Here is a 17735-nt window from a genome sequence, read left to right on the forward strand (position 1 = left end):
CTATGTGATAGTTAAAAAGAATGAGGTATATATATTTACATTAATATGGAGCAATATCCAAGGTACAGGCTTAGTGGAAAAGGCAAGTTACAGAAAATATATCACATGTAATCTCATTTTCATGAGAACAAAATAAAATCTTTATAGAAATATGTGTGTGTAAAAATGCTGATTAAAAAAAAACAACTAGAAATTACACGTCTAACAGCTAACAGAAGTTCCTCCAATGACAGGGTGGGAGGCTTTCACTTTTTATTAGTTTCCTGGGTTTTTTTGAAAAGTGTTTTTACCAAGGAAATAGAATCATGTATTACTTCTGCAAAAAAGTTAACTTTTGATAATATTAATGTGTACATTTACTGATTATATATAGGATGCTTAGTATTAAGGCTCATAGTTTATACATGCGTTAGATATTGTCTCTGACTGTACCTCAACTATAAGAAAATTATTGGAAGTGTTCGTTTATCTAAACAATGAAAATTCTCATGATTGCGATGGCTGAGTTTAAAAACATGGTTTTGTTGTCAACTGAATGTGCAGCAACATAGAGGCACAGTCTAAGAACACATTTTAAAAAAAGACGATTTCAATGAGCAAATTTACGGTTTTATCATGTAAATTCCTAGAGGCAAGCTTCGGCATTTAATTATTAGAAAAGTAACACAAAAGTCCTGGAGTTAACTAGAGGAGGTATGTTTTATAAAAGAACAGAAAGATGCTTTTTTACAGTGTACAGAAAAATGCTTCTGTATAGTGAAATGCTTTTTAAAGTGTCCAGTATTAGAATATATGATATAACAGTGGTCATGAAGCAAATAGAAAAATACATTGAGAATTCCTTCAAGTCTCTTAAAACTCACTTGTGAATCATATTAAGATACATAAACAATTTCACAGTCTTAAGTAAGATCATTTCACTTTTGTCCTCGGTGACTATCTACCAGGCTAACACTATCTTATACACTTGAAATTTGCTTAGACAGTGGATCTCAGATGTTCTCACCACACAACTACACACACGCACACACACAGAGGTAACTATGCGAGGTGATGGGTATCTTAACTTGATTGTGGAAATTAGTATATCATGTATAGATATATCAAATCACATTGCACACCTTAAATATATACAATTCTATTTATCAATTATACCTCAATAAAGCTGGTAAAATGGTCAAGCCAATGAACGGATGTCAGTCAAACCCAAGTATATTTCATTAAGTACATAAAACAATGGCTTCAATGAATTGCCTGAGAATTCCAGATGTCCACTGCAGTGTCCAGGACCAGCTGTGTAACTTTTTACTGAGGCTTTCCTTTTGCTGGTGTGCTAAGGAGAAAGGCCCGTTAGAGTCAGTGAGCAGAAGGGAATGAGAGTGTGAGTGATATTAAGGACCACACCAAGTTCACGGAAGCTAAGGATGTGGTTTGTGTACCACCGCCAGGGTAGTCTCTTCCTGCATCACCCGATGTCTGTTGTCTGTAAGAATGAGAAGCTCCACCACGATGCTCTCTGTGGCTCACTGGACACAGCCGCCATGCTACTGGTTCAATGGGAAATAATGCGAGAACAAATAGACAAGTACACAAGAGAACAAACAGTACTGTTTTCTCAATGAAACTCCAGTACTTAGGAGTTCTGCAACATTCAAAGCAGTTCAAGTAGAAAAAAAGTTCAAACCAGTCACCAGATCCAAAATTAGCATTTTATTCAGAACGCTGGGGTGTTCGTTTATATCCTGGTACACAATACAGAGGCAAAGCTGCTGTCAGAAGTCTCTCAGGTTTAAAAGCTTTTTTTTTCATTTTTTTTTTAGAAACACACAGTAGTGCCACCTGTGTCAGGCCACCCCTTTCCTTCCTTTTTTTTTGTTTTTTTTTGGTACAAATTATGTAAAACATTTGTGCTAAGAACTTTTCTCCCTCCCCAAACAAAAACAAAAATAAAAAATAAAAAAAATTAAAAAAAATTAAAAATTGAGTATTCTAACTACAGCTCAACAATTGAATCAAATGTCACTTTGTTTGTAAATACTTTATCCATAACGAAAGATATAAACATGCAAAAAACCTGAATCCATTGTCCAAATAATACATACACATGTTCTGAAGTTTCTGCGCTTCTCCATAGACTATGCCAATAAAACATTATGTACACATACCATTTTTACAGTGAAGTGAAAAAAAATACAGTAAATAAAAATGTGTACGTGGATTAAGACCAAAATGTGTCTAACATTCTAGTTTATGAAAAAATTCAAATTCTGCTACAAATTGGTGATATGAAAACTCCCTTTATTTGCAACCAGCTGCGTAAGTTTTAAGATTTTAGTGAAAAAAAATCTAAAGTCTAAAACTAGAAGTAATGTACATTTTCCAATCTCATGGTCTCATCCCCCAAGATAATAAAATCGCTCCATGAGTTTTTGTGTGTTTGTTTAATTCTGTATTTTAATAAAAGCAAATGCAATGTAACAAAAGCGTGTTGAAGCATATCATGGTTTAACTCACTGCTCCCACCACAAAATATTTCGTCTTTTACTTATCATTTCAGAAATCAGTACCATTAAAGCCTTAAACATAAAACTAATTCCAATCTGAAAAAGGTACAAAAAGGCACATAAAATCCCAGTGCTTCTGTACTGTAAAATTCAAGTGTAACTGAGCTCAGTGTTTTTCCAAACAGTGTTGGATCACTGATATTCCCTCTGAGCCCAAATTGGTTTGCAGCCTGTGCCCAAGCCTCCAGCAAGCACTGTGCTAGTAGACTACAAAGTTAAAGCCTAGCTTCTGAATGCTTTTTGGGAATATCAGTTGAAATTGTTTGTACTTGTCCAAAAACCAAGTTCACCCTGAAGTTCAGTCATCACCTCCACCGTACATGTCAGCGAGTTTCTTGAAGCGTGGCCCCCAGTCGTTCAGGTAGTCATAGTCCTGCTCGCCGCCACTACTGGAAGAATTGAGGGAGCTCAAGGAACCAGCCGTGGAGCCGCTGCCTTCATAGTCAAAGACTAGCAGGGAGTCATACGGTGGAGCTGTGGGGTCATTGTCAGCAGCTTTAAGGCCCTACAATTTGGAAAGACCAAGAAGAAAGGAAGAGAGGGTTACAATTGGCACACCCACAAGCAGACCCCAATGGTCCCATGGGAACTGGGGTTATCAGCATGTTTCAAAATTACACAGAAAGTAACTTCAGGCTTTCCTCTGTAAAGAAAAATCCCCTAAGGAATCTGGCTCCCTGAAGCCAAGCCATACGACGGGAGGTAGTTTAACTGGAGAAGTGTAGGCAAAGTCATCGGGATGCTGGGAAAAAAAAAACAAACCCCCAAACCCCAAAACACTCAGACTAGCGCTGAGAACTAGGAGTTCAAGGAGGAGATGGCGTTACATTTGACCTACATTTGAAAGGATACCAAAGGAAGAGTGAAGACAAGGCCAGATGTGATTATTATATATAAGGAAAGTTAGTCATTAAATCATTTTATGATCTTAACAAAACATCAAGTGTGGACTTAATTGATAAACTGTGATCAGGTATTATGTAAGAATACAGGGACTCCCAGTTCCCACATGGCCTAGACATTGTGCTCCAATATCTGTACATCGTATAACTGTTAGGTGGGGGGAGGGAATTCTCCTGATCTAAAATTCTGCTCCTACAAAGAATTTAAAAAATAAAGGCCAATGAAATGATTATCTATAAATTTAACTACTACAAAAAATTTTTAAATATATCATTCATATACCTGTGGTTAATTCACAATTATGCACTATAAAACTTTTACAGACTTAATACTAGGTCATTTTGTTGTTTTCTCTAATTTTCTCCCAGTTCCATCCTGAACTCCAAGATATACCAACATTAGTCTCCAAGCAATCATTCTGTTTCCGCACTCCGCTTTTTAAATGTCGGTGGGCTTACGGTGGTCCCACTTATCTGAGACCCCATGGACTCTCTGACTTTAGATCTGCCCTTCCAATACGCATGCATTTTATGAATGCATATACATGTGTTCATCTCTTTATTCTTTCAAGTTTACAGATGGGGAAAGAGGGGAAAGCACAAAAATGAAGATTAGAGACATTATGCTTAACGCTGGAGAGATCAGACTCTGGGTCGACAGCTCAGCTGAACATCGTGTTCAGTGTGGAGCTTGGCTAAGTCCTGCAAACTTCTTTTCCTCAGCTGCAACTGTAATAACAATAATAAAATAGTCTTGAAGACCAAATGGAACAACAGGACACAAGAGCTGACCATAGTTAGATGAGTATTAATTTTTTAAAAATGTTTAAGTTTAGAGAAAAATTTCCTGCTTTGGAATTTGAAAAAAAAATGTGAAGACATAAATTGAGAAATAAAATGGCAGTCACCTGCCTTCAACAAGAACAAGAGAGAGAAGTATGCATGAGCTTTTCCCCATCCCCAGGTCTGCCGTATCACCAGACCTGACTGTTTATTTAGACACCACTTTTCCTCACATCAAGTTATGCTATTTGTAACCCAGAACCTCCTGTGTAAAATCAAATAAAACAAGTCTTCAACAAACTACTTCAATATATAAAAAGTAATTTTAGACGGAATTTTCTTTGTCATATTTATAGAATAAACTACAGGGCAATTCTGTTAAGACAGAACCACAAACTACAATTTCTCAACATTCATAATCTCTCTCTGTGGTAGACTGGGCCACCGTCCTCAGTGACTCACGATCCTTTCCCGTGGGCGGGTCATGTCCCACACGACCACAGTCCCCTCTCCTGAGCCCGAGTTCACTTCCCCAACCCACCATCAGGCTTGGCCGTGGGACTAGTATTGGCCAATGAAATGTAAGCAGCCGTGTTTAGGAGGCTCTTTGAGAGTCTGGCTGACATGTTTCCACTAGACCCCTCTCCTTTTCTCCTCCACCAGGAGAATGGCCTGCCTGGGGTGAGAGTAGATCTCACCATCCATAAGACATCAGGAATCGGGCCTCTGCAGGCTGCCATGAATAAATAACTTGAGAAAGGAGCAAGCTTCTGTTATATAAGTCAATAAAACTTTGGAGTTGTTAGTTATTATTGCCTTTGCTAGTAATAGCCAAAGAATGCATCCTCATTCATTTTGTGCACTTATTCAATTCACAACATATTTCTTGAGTATCTATATTGTAATGCACTCTGCTTAGTGTGGCGACACTGCTACCAATAAGCTAAACCCCATGTGTGCTCCCTGGAGTTCATATTCGCTTGCCAGCATGAACCCCTCTTTCGTTTCCTCTGCAAGTCCTGGCCAGTTTAATAGCAGGTATGTATCCCTTAGTTCAGCACTAACTCGGGTCCGCATAGGAGTAAGACCCATGAAAGATCTAAAGGAAAATCAAGAAAAATCAAGAAAGTTCCTGATCAAGAACAATGGGCCTCTGAAGACAAACATTAAGTTTTCGTGATGACTTTAAGAAATTATGAAATTAGAACTGCTTTAGAACACAGACAACAGAAATGAAAGCCAATGTCACCATGCTGAGGTCGGTCATCTGCTTTATCACAGTTCCCATTTTAAGCCCTGCTCAGCCCTTCAGATGTCAGCACCAAACTGGAGACGCAGAAAGGCTGAGACTAAAATTAGCTCTAGAAAGTCAACAGCGGGGCATCCACACTGTCTGGAACTGGTGCAGAGGAAAGTGAGGGCCCATGTTTAATGGAACTGGAGTATAAATACTGTTGCGTCGTCACTGGTGTGTTCAAGGCCCAGAGAATCCTCATCAAGTGCTAAGCCTCCTGATTCTTTAAAATAAATATAACACCTTTGATAATCTAGTTCTACACTCACTACTGACATTCTCAAAAATACCTGTTTCTTTAACATTTCCTTTAGCTCCTGCCTTGGCTTTCTGATCATCATGACAGTTATCGAATCTATGTTTTCTTTTCTTTTTTTTTAAGGTTAGAGACATGACATCCATTAGAGATCACTGTGATATGCTGAACCATCACACGCTGTCGCAGGTTTTAATAATTACAAAAGGGCAGGCACTACTGAACTTCCAAGAATTCTTAAGCAAGCCATCTTCCCACACCTTGAAGGTGAGGACTTTAAGACCCTTCTACTTGGATAGCATTGATTTTTATCCAATAATAAAACAGGACTCTTTCGATGAGGCATTATGTAAATTCTGGGTCCTATGCTGGCAATTCTAGAAAGCACTCTCTTGGTCAAGTCCCAAGAAACTGAGTGACAGGCATGCAGCCAGAGTGAATGGATGTGCAGGAGAAACTGGGTGGGCCACAGACCTTCTGGTCACCCTTGTGGAGTCCTTTATTTCTTAGGTGTGGACACCTTTTGCCAAGCTGTGTAACATACCGTTGATAAATTACAAACTAAGTGCACGTGTTCTCTCTCCCCACCAAAGTTTGACCAGAAGAGTACGTGCTTGCCTCACCTCTGTTGGGCCTTGAACTCTGGATGAATCTGAACTAGTTTCTGTAATTCGAGGTGCCTCTGTAAAATGAGAAGAGTTGTGGCTCGGGCTGAATTCTTGCTGAGCATGTATTTATGGACTCCTGATCTTACGCTTTATGGGTATAGACAGGCCTTTATAGGGACTATAAAACCCCACATTCTTCACTGAAGGAACCCATGAGGGACATAAGGGGAAAGAGGTCCTATTGATTTCCTTACATTCTGTTTTCTATCGTTTCAACGCCACTACCTTTGTTCGGGTCCTCATCACGCCCTCCCTGGACCACAGCAAGAGTCTCTCTAACTGGCCTCCTGTTCCCAGCACCATTCCTGCTTCCTTCCTACAAACTACTGTTGATTTCTCTCTACATATTGTTTGATGTCACTCCCCCAAGTAAAACTCTCTGTCTGCTCTTTATCAGCTATGGCAGTTCTTCCAGAGAAGGGAGGGGTTTGCCTGGGGGTATGCAAGAGGATTTTTAATTGGTCCATGAACACTTTAAAACAATTCTCTTTGTTAAAATCTTAAGTCAAAATTGATTAACAGTTTAAGTAAATAACAGACAAAGTTTGCAGACATGGAAAAAACTGGAAGTCATTACTCAAATGCTTGAGGTTCTGGTAATCTGCAGGATAAAGCTGAAACCATTCATGAACCTAGGCTGTTCACCTACTGCGGATGTTCCAGCTTCCTCAACTCCAGCAACCTCAACTGACTCATTCACCAAGACCCCTTCAAACCTAAAAACGCCGTGTGCCCGTGTACCTGTGTGTTAGGGGTATATTGATTTCCTGCTGGCTGAAGTGTGATTCCATTAGTTTGAAATGTCCCCTGTCATATCTTTTCATCTGATTACAGCCATCCATCCATCCATCCATCCATCCATCCTTTAAGACCCATTAAAAATGTCACTTCTCTGTGGGTTTTTTACCCCCAGCTACGACTGGACATAATTTCTGTGGTCTCTTTTCCCCCTTTGCGTTCCTTGCCATGTTTCGGTTGTGCTAGATTGGGCCATCCCTTCTCCGCACAGGTGGTCTGTATTCATCCCACATCCTGCCTTCCAACACAGGGCCTGACACCCAGTGGGTGTTCTAGAAGGTAACCTTGTGCTGCTGTCCTGGGCCTCGGTTTTTACTGCAGCATCTTGTTCTTACGTATGTTTACTCCTTTCACGAGAAGCTAGGATCTAGGTTTAAAATATATGGAGATATAAAAGTATGCCGAGGTATACCATACCGCAGTATACATGACAGTGGAATTCTGTGTTTTATCTGTACCAACATCATTACTAAGTCCCTTCCTGGGAATTTCATTTTACTTAAGGCAATTTTTTAAAAAGACACTTTGGTTTGTTTTATTTAAAATTAGAGGATAGTGGGAAGTTTTTACTCCTGCAGGTAACTTGTAATAATAATAATATGGTACTAATAATAATGAAGAGATATTACTATGTGAGGGCACTATACCAAGCACCTTTACATGGATTATCTCGTTTAGTCCTCAATGTAATCTTAAAAAGGAAGTTCTATTATTATCCTCAATTTATATGTAAGAAAACTGGAAATCTAACAGGTTAAACTAAGAATCTTGGTCTTGTACAAGGCAACTGGAATTGAACCCAAATGTCCAGCTCCCATAAGAGTGGATGGAAATACTTAAAACAGAACAAATTAAATCCAGTCAGTAGGAGAAAAAGGCAAATGTTTTAAACTTTAGTAGGTTATGCAAGTTATCCTAAAAGCACCTTCCATTAGTTTTTTAATGATATTAATCAAAAGTCAGTCTTTTTACAGAAGTATGCCCTTGGGTTTTATACTTCTGAGATAAAAAACATACAGGATTAGTGAAATTATTGAAGGTATGCTAATACCTACTGTTGGGCTGAGATTAAATAAATTTGTTTCAACTCATCACCCTCTGAAGGTCATGTTTCAAAACCTCAAAATATAATGAAATTCTGTAGCTGAAATTAAAAATCGTGTGGTTTGTTTTACTCCACCTACCAGACTGGAAATGTTATCATTTTTAATATTCAAGGCAACATTCATTCATAATTTAAATAAACTAGAAATGTTCTCGTGAACTTACCTATTCCCTACATCTTTAAAAACACTCTAATTATAATCAGCACTGTATTATTTTTCCTTTGGAACACTGGGTGCTATGCTAAATCAAATAAGACCTAGAGATAAAGAAAATCTGTTGGCATTTTAAATGTATTTCTAAAATGTGCTTGAGTTCTTTCTAGGTACCCTCAACTATATTTGATAACTTCATATGTACTTACCTTTATTGGTCCACTGATAGAAAGATATTGAAGAAGTCCTAATGAGTGTCTCAGATGGAAGAATCTATGCAGCGTATTTTAATGTCATTTCTGACATAGGCCTTCTGACAGTTTCATCCTCCTGATCTCCCACGGAACTGTCACATCCCTGGACTCTTTTTAGTTGTTTTCTGTGACACCCTAACCTCCTTAGACATTCCTCCTGTGTCAAATGTAGGATATTTCTAGGCACAGGTATTTGGTTCCCCTTTTCTTGCGCATTTTTCTATCCTGCAATCTTATTCAATGTCATAGGTTCAGTCGTCATTTGGAGAATGATTCCCAAACACCATCTTTTCAACCACTCATGTGCTCAAGCAAACCAAAATGCCCCACACCACTCCCCACCCTCGGGAGATGCACCTCTTCCCCTGAAATATGGGAGGGTTCCCTGGGGAGGCAGAGGGAACCACTTGAGAGGAATTCTAAAGGGAGGCTGAGTCCTGGCTGGGGTGGAGGCCAATGGATGGCCCCTACCCTGCACTGTGTGTCTGACCTTTCTTGGGTGGGTACAAACAAAGAAACTCACATCTAGAAAAGGGGGAAAGGGCACTCCTTGTAGAGGCTGGGGCAGACACTGGCATGGAACTGCAACCTGAGCCTAGGCACTGCAAGTAGAGGTCTCCGCTGCTGGCTTGTTAAGGTGTAGGATGGGGAGGGGCCTGAGATGAAAGACAAATGCCAAGTAAGAGCGAGACCCAGCTGGCCTCCTGTCCTGGCAAAGTAAGGCTTCCGGTATCAGAATGTTTGTGGGTGCAAAGGCCATGCTGACAGCAAAGTAGGCGGCACACATACAAAAATCCTATATGTCTAATTTATTTTCTCATCTAGGCATCCTCGGCTATGTGCAAACAGTAGCCATTCAAAAATTATTTGCTCAATGAGTGATTCTAAACCAAACCCAAGATGATTTTAAAATAAGCTATTTTAACAATGGCAGACAATCTTCAAATTTTGAAATGACCGTTTCCTAGAAGTTAGTCTGCGAGTCAGTTGTTTGGCACAAAGTTTCTCATGTAAGTATTTACACATGTTCCTTTTGGTCTCCAGCCATGTTTTAGGCTCTGGACTTGGGTACTGTTTTAGGGGAAAAAATCTAAATGGAAATCCTGACTGTACATCCCTCCGCTGTGGCATTAGAAGGGTTGGAAAATAGAGCCTTATTATCTAAACCTGTTGTGTGACCTGCTGAAGAAAGCCCAGTCCCTGTAAAAAAGACGAATGAACACATACACAAAGCACACACTGAAACACGACTCAGAACCACCAATATACCCATTTTCTGAGTGGAATCAGCACCAGTTGGGTGAATAGCTCCAGACACGGGCCCCAGTGAATCCTAATGCACTGCTCGTGGGGTGGTATTTGTAGACTCATGCCCTACACACCTGACACAGGACCTGGATTCCTTAAAACAATAAAATCAAAGAGCTAGGCAACAGACTAGATGCTTAGGTTACACAAAGAGGAACATGAAATAGCCCCCATCGTGGAGTTACATTAAAGTCAAAGCTCTGATGCTTTTGTGGAACTGTAAACAGTTCAGTGGGCCTGCAGCATAGAAAGGGAATGTGGTGGGGAAGAGGGCAGCACTCAGATTACGTACAGCCTTGTAAGTGACGAGTGATACTTAGTGCTAGAACTTCAACACTGGGAGAGAAGCATGTCATGCATCGGATGGAACCCCACAGAACGTTTACACTTCAGGGACAGGCGGAAGCATCCAGTTACTTATTTGTTGAATCACACCGAAGCTAGAATTCCTGCTTTGAAAAAGTTCAGCGCCTACACCTACATTCAAAAGATGCACTGGATCTGGATGCCTGACCACCTCAGAAGTAACTAGACAATTCTTCCTGAAGGCGGCAGCTAAGTGAGAAGTAAAATCATCAGGCATCCTTACAGATTAAAACAATCTAGTCAAATATAAAAAATTCCTGCAAATTCCCCTAGCCAGGCCCATATATAAACAAACTGGAAGAGTCAGGGCATATTTGTGTAGATAAAGGAGTTGCTGCTACTCTTTGCTTTTAGCTCCCATCTACTTTTCAATCATGTCAACTATAAAGTTTCCTCTTTGCAGAAGTGAATACATTATGTTCAGAAAGCAGTATGCATTTTAGAAATAAACAGTAATGAATACTTGTAAAGATAGATGAATATTCTTTGTTTCAAAACTTTTTTAAACAACTGTAAGTGCTTCTAAAAGCCTAAGGTAGATTGATTATGTATATGTAATATATGACTACCTTAAGGAAGACCAGGAAATAAGAGTCTTATCAGCCCATGACTGAAGGTGACATGTATGACAAGTACAAGCCACTCTGTAATGCACTGAAACCAGTTCTGCTCTTGTAGACACGAGTGGGAAGATACGGCTGGAGAACATGAGACCAGCTGTATATTCACAATCAATGTCAGTGTGCCTTATTTCCCTATAATAAAAATTGAAAAGGAGAATTGCAAAGTATAAACATGATCAAATGAAGCAGCATAAATCATTTTAATTCAAAGCTTAAGTATTAAATGTAGCAGAACTCTTGGTCAGTAATGAAGTAAAAGAATGCCATAATAATTTTGACGGTGAAAATCCTATCTGTTATATTCAACAGTGAATTAGCTGCCTCTTACAAGAAGCTCTTAAAACTCATCAACTAGACAAGTATTTAAATCACTTACATAATATTTAATTTAGCTGCTCTTCCTACTAATCTCATTTGATGGAACTCTCTAGTCATTGGTAGGCACTGAAATCTCACCATTTGTGGATTTAAGTAAGGAAAACCAAAGTGAACTTACTACATTCAGAAATTCTAATTAATGAAATTAGAACACACTATTTACTATTGTTATTTATTGCCTTCATAGTCTAGGAAAAATCCTTTTTAGAGTTGGTGTGATTACTATTGATAATATATATGAATGTCATTTATAAATGTAGATATTAATCTCTTTTTGGCTGATCAAAGCAATTAAATCTATTTTCTGTTACTGAAGCCACATTTGCTTACACAAAGCTAAATATTAGCATAAAATAAACAACATTTCAAAGACAGTGAGTATCTCTTTGTACCTCATTAATGAAATCCCCGATGTCCCCAGGGTGTGGGGCCGCAGATCGAACCGGGTACTGGGGCTCAGCATGAATGGGTCTCTCATCCAGTCGTCGGATTCCTACAGGTTTGATGGCATCAGGCTCCACAGTGTCAGGCTGCTGGAGCTGGCTCAAGTCATAGTCCTGTGAAAGACAAAAATCAAAAAACCCATGGTGGATGGGCATAAAGATGGAAAATTACAACATTTGTGTTCAAACACATACCCCAAATGCATAGAAATGAGTGAAATTTAACATAATGGAAAAGTTGCCACTATGAGTTTTTCATGTTATGATTAAATATTTCTTTCACACAGCTCTTCTGTGTTTTTTTTTATTTCTGCAGTCTGCGCTCCATCTGTTTTACTAGGTTCCTTATCAGTTTCCAATGGAAAACAGCAGTGACATGAGGCCCCACTATAAACAGCCTAAAAAATGGCCTAGAAAATAGAGCTGTACTAAAGCAAAGGTAACAATGAAATGTTGATGGGGTCTGGGACATACTGCCCAAAAACGTTACCTCAGCATATTAAACATCTTAAGTTGAAGGACTTTTTTAAAACGACAGAAACGTGAAGGTTACTCTGACCTTCTGCTGCTTCACCCTATTTCCCTAAAACAGGTCATAAGACTCTCATGTGGAAAGTCCCCTCCTCGTACCAGGAGGAGAGAAGACATTCTTATCACCAGGGGAATTTGGGGCCAAGACATCTGCGCAAACAGAGTTTGTCTAGCTAACCCTTATCTTGCTAGTTCCTTCTTCACCATCACTGCACCTTGCACCGCTGCCTGCTCTAGCCACTTCTTTCATTTTCATTCTCTTGTGAAGGTTCCCAGGGACATGTGACATTTTTTTAAATGTGTGTGCTCTTCTTTGGTTAATCTTTGTTAGTTTAATTTTCAGGCCCAGCCAAGGACCCTAACAGGCTGGAGAAAAACTTTTTCCTCCCTTACATTGTTTACTTTTTATTTTAACAGATGCAGGTATGTTCTCTTTTTCCTTAAAGATATTAGTTCAGCACGGTGTCAAACCTGCTGCTTATTTTTCCGTCCCTTCAGGTCTAGAGTTGGCAAACTATAGTTCCTGGGTCCAGTCTGACCCACTTCCTATTTTTTGAGCGACTGGATTTTGCATTTTTAAAGGGTCATTGAAAACCAACAAAGAATGTGCCGAAGAGACTGTATGTGGTCCGCAAAGACTACCTGGCTCTTCACAGAAAAGCCTTTGCCAGCCTCTGACCCCCCTGCGCTGGGCCAGGGGACTAGTTTCCCCTCCAGTGCAGCCCAGGGGGGGATGTCTTAGAAGACAGCCTGTCCCCTCTCAGCCTGACGCAGAGCGGAACTTGTGAGGATGCTCTGGGCAGAGACTGGGCCCGCCGCACTCTTTCCAGCTTAACATCAGCCAGCGGGGCAGGAATGTATAGAGACACTGGCTAAAATGTGGAAATACATCACCACGGTAGCTCTGGGCAGACATTTAGTAGTTTTCAAACCCCCAAATTCTGGTGATATGAAGTGCTACATCCGTAGCTTAGCAAAAATTCTCCAATTTAATGCTGATATTTACAGAAAGTACAGTTTCTGGCACTCTTTATAATTCAGGCCTCATCTCTTTGTCTAAAGCCAGGTGAAAACCGTTTGCAGCATCTCTTACGGTGGCTCTGATTCATTTTGTGCCTGAATATTTACTATATTCTTCTAGGTGCTTTACTCATGTTTGCTCATTTAATGCTCTGAACAGCACCGTGTGATATTTTTATTATCTCTATTTAAGAGTCAAACAAGCAGAGTGTCAAACAAGTAACTAGTCCGTGGTCCCAGATCTACTAAGACACAGAGACAGACTGACTCCACATGCATTAAGACTTCAAAGCCTAGTTCTTTGCCCAGTCATTTCAGAGAGTGAGTCAAGCCTGAGCTACAGGTTGGATTTAGAGACTAACAAACTAGACGGATGAGTGGGGCGGGGTTGGGGCAGGAATGTGAGGAATGATTAAAATAACAAAGTAGACAGAGAGGAGAAAGGTCACAGACATTCATACCCTCTATGTACCAGGCACTATACCAGCCTCTTGATAAGTGTCTTCTCACAAATCCTTTCTAACAAACCTGTAAAGAATGTTCTATTTTCTTTGTAGAAGAAGAAACAGATTCGGAGGGGGTGAGTAACTTGCCCAAGGTCACACAGTGGGCCTGTGATTAGGGTGGGAATCAAAACCAGACGTGACTGTCTTCCAAATGCTGATGTAAAACTTGATGTTGTGCTCCTGACAATACTCCCCTGAACAACTCCTTACCCAGAGTCAGCTCATCTAAATGGTGAGGGTGCAGAGAAAAACGCCTCCTGTAAGGAGCATCCAGGTGATGCTGCAGGTGAGGCAGTACGAAGTAGGCCAAGCCAGCCTGGGATGAAACCTTGGTCCATTGCCAAGTGTATGCTCAGAGTGGGAAAACTGGCATTAATTTTGCCTCTTGAACAATATATGGGATAGGGAGAGCAAAGAATCAACGGCGTGAGCAAAGGCATGGGAACACTGTTTTCTCTTGCCAGGAGAGAGCATTTTTATATTAGGGATACAGACCTTGGGTGAAAGCATCTCAATCTGACACGAATGTGCCCCACTTAAAACTTTGAGGAATTTATGAGTTATTTATAGAATATGTTAAAGTAAAGGCATATAATGACAGATGTGAAAGCCTTTGATATGTTAAAATATTATACAAAATAGAGATTTATTTAGAGAACCTGAATGCTCAGACATTAAGAAGTTTGTTTTTCTAGGCCATTTTTTCATTGTATAACTACCAAGCATAACAGAGAAGGGTGTGTCTTCTGGTAACTGTTAAAGCTTTTTGTAAAAAGGGGGAAACAGACTGTAAGTGTAACAGTGAAAGTTAATGTGTTTTTATGCTGAGGGGGCCTTATGAGAAGTCTGAATTGCATGTCATCAAGTAATTGAATCCTATGTTTAAGTACTGCCGTTTACCCAGTGAGACGCTCCTTAAGAGTCTTCAGTACATTGTCTGATGGTTCAGTATAAGAACACAGAGAAATTCATTTGGATGGACGAGAGACTAAAGAGGCACGTGGGCTTTCTTTACACTATTTCTTACCTGGAAAGAGCCTGTCGACCCTGATTTCTTACATAGCTCCTAAGGTATCCAGAGGTTACAAACAAATGATTTTGATTGGCTAGCAGTATTTTAAAAATTCTCTAGTAAGTTGCCAGCAATTCACCTGGAAAATAAAGGGATCTGGCAAAACAGATCTTAACTCCTGACATAATGTATTACAGCTGATAGCAGCTGTCTCCTATGGACAAGCAACTCCCTAGCCTGCCTCACATATCAGGGTATGCACAGAGCAGCATATTAATTTCCAGGCTTTTATCTTTCTTTTGATAGCTTTTTCCTACTACCTTAAGAACCAAAGAGTAGAAACAGTCTTACAAATGTCGATAGTCCAGTTCAGTCTTTTCCACCACCAATACGCCAGGCTCCTACGAAGTACTCATTTAGAAAGGTGCTGAGTCAAGTCCCAGGGACAGAATAAAATCTCAGGGATGGCGTTCGTGCCTGATGTTGAAAAGTACAGTCTATTTAAGAAATGTGCATTGGGTCCCATTATATACTACAGCCATAGTTCACAGTGGGGAGGGAAGGGAAGACCTTCGGTCCCATTGCAATGGTGGTGAGTTCACCCTAATGATAGCAATGTGTCATCCTTGGTGACACTGGTATCTAAAAGAAGAGGCAGAAAATCACTGATTGACAGGAAGCTAGAAACTGGGTTAAAATACATGGCTTAGTTTCTCTGTGATGGTTTCTTGTTTATTGCAAATTTGGGATATAAAAACCCGACGGTGATGGGAAGTGGGCGGGAGTGCGCTCAGATTTCAGAAACAGGCTTTTCTGTCCACATCTGTCTCTGTTATATGACAGAGGTCCTGACCCGAGGGTCCCATTTTAAGCCTTTTGATAAGGGGTCACTCTACGCAAGCCTCCTAAATTATACATCTTTACAATCCGGTGATGCTTTACTTACACAAATTATAACATGTAGGATAAGAATTACAAAGAGAATTACAGAGACTGAAGGCCACGCTCAAGGTCGTGGAGTTCATGGCCTTAATTCTGAAGATTAAGAAAGAAACAAGCCAACAACTCTTTATTTGGTTCCTAAAACTCTCTGGAGAAAAAGCGGATCTGAAAACTCATATTATTGTCAACCTTTACAATGTTAACTTCCCAAAGAAATTTAATTTTCAAACAAAGGAAATTCTTGTTTTAACTAACTGAGAACGTGTGTTATTCAGCAATGACCATTAGAAGCAGGCAAGGAATTAGTGTTTTTAAAATATTAACACTGAAAGTAGTGAAAAGTAGTGACTCCCCCCTCACCTCTGATTGAAAATGTCTTAAAAGATCATAATTGTGGGAGAGTTATTAGGAAGTTAGCAGCTGAAACTCTGGTTCGGGCTTCTCTTGTTCAGTTCCACTGACTTGCAATAGTTTATAACTGGCTCAGAAAATGATACCACGAATCTATCTTAAGGCATTTGGTTATGTGAAGTAAACTAAAATGCTGTACTCGTATAAATTGAAATTCTGGAATCCCAGGCAGAAATTTCAGAAAGCTGCCTTGCTGGTAAAATCCATAGAATTGTGCAATTAAGTCTGTTTCGTAGAGGGATGAAAACATTCATTTAGTGTTCCGCAAGTATTTCAGGAATGCCTGCTGGCGCCGGATGCCACTTTCAGCTCTGAGAGTGCAAAGAAGGAAGCTGAGCTTTCCGCGCTGCCCGGCCCCTCTCAGCAATGACGTCAGGCTTTCCCATGTGACGTTTCACACGCAGTGGCCCCTTGAACAGCATGGGAGTGAACTGCACAGGTCCACTTACATGGGAACTTTTTGCAATAAATCCTGTGAACGCGCCTTCTCTTCCTTACAATATTCTTAGTAGCATTTTCTTTTCCCCAGCCTACTTTATTGTAAGAATATAGTGTGTAAGACACATAAGACACAAAATAAGTGTTAACTGATCTCTTATGTTACCCACAAGGCCTCTGGTCATGAGTGGTTAAGCTTTGAGAGAGTAAAAAGTTATAGATTTTCAAGTGTGCGGGGGGTGGGGTGGGGATGAGCATCCCTAACCACCCCCCTCCTGCCTCCATTTTGTTCGAGGACCAACTGTACACCAAGCAAAAATCCTTCCAAGTGGGTGTTGCACCATTTCATTAATTACAGCACCTCAGAGAGGTTAATGATTTGCCCAAGGACAAGGACTCAGGGAAGCAGTATGGAAAGATAAGACAGAGACCACCAGACAAGCAAAATAAGTAAACAAAAAAGCTGCACCTTGTTCCAAAGGCCACTGAGAAATGCATCACAGAGTTTGCCTGGGGAGAAATGGGAGGGGGTTCAAGTGCTAGGAGGAAGTTCAAGGTGGTTATGCTCACTAGGCAGAGGCCTAGCACTCTGGTCTGTGTGCGGTGGGTTGTTGGTTAAAACAAACCTCACTGGTTTTCAGTTGGGAAGACCCCACGAGGGCCTGGCAGGGAGGGCGGGAGGGGACTGCAGGTTCCTGGTCCGTTTTCAGCCTCCACTGGGGAGAACCAGCGATGCCACCGGAAGGCAGCTCTGCTGCCTCCCCGGCCAAGGCTGGTGCACGTGGAAGTCGTTTGTAGTAGCAAAGACAAGTAACTTTAAAAGTCTCATTTAGATAAGGTAAACATTTCTAACATCTGGAGACAGACAGAAATAAAAATACTAATATAAAAGTAAATGGACAAAATTCTGAAGGAAAAAACAAGTTATCTGGAGAAAAGCTGACGATGGCCCAAGGGAGAAACTCTTCAGACAGACCCA

At 40.3% G+C, this 17735-nt stretch overlaps 1 protein-coding gene across 1 annotated transcript in view; it reads right to left on the reverse strand.

Annotated features, from left to right (window-relative positions):
- Positions 1–1690: 1690 nt before the first annotated feature.
- Positions 1691–17735, reverse strand: part of CDH2 (cadherin 2) — a 207972-nt gene continuing 191927 nt past the window's right edge. Inside the window, exons 15-16 of the mRNA XM_037032397.1 lie at positions 11846–12010; positions 1691–3069 (exon numbers count right to left, since the gene is read on the reverse strand). Of these exons, the coding sequence (XP_036888292.1) occupies positions 2863–3069; positions 11846–12010 (372 nt within the window). The 3' untranslated portion in view covers positions 1691–2862. The remainder of the gene's footprint in view (positions 3070–11845; positions 12011–17735) is intronic.

This window comes from Sturnira hondurensis, unplaced genomic scaffold (assembly GCF_014824575.4).
Source record: "Sturnira hondurensis isolate 20B ecotype Veracruz unplaced genomic scaffold, ASM1482457v3 Scaffold0001872, whole genome shotgun sequence".
Classification (NCBI taxonomy): domain Eukaryota; kingdom Metazoa; phylum Chordata; class Mammalia; order Chiroptera; family Phyllostomidae; genus Sturnira; species Sturnira hondurensis.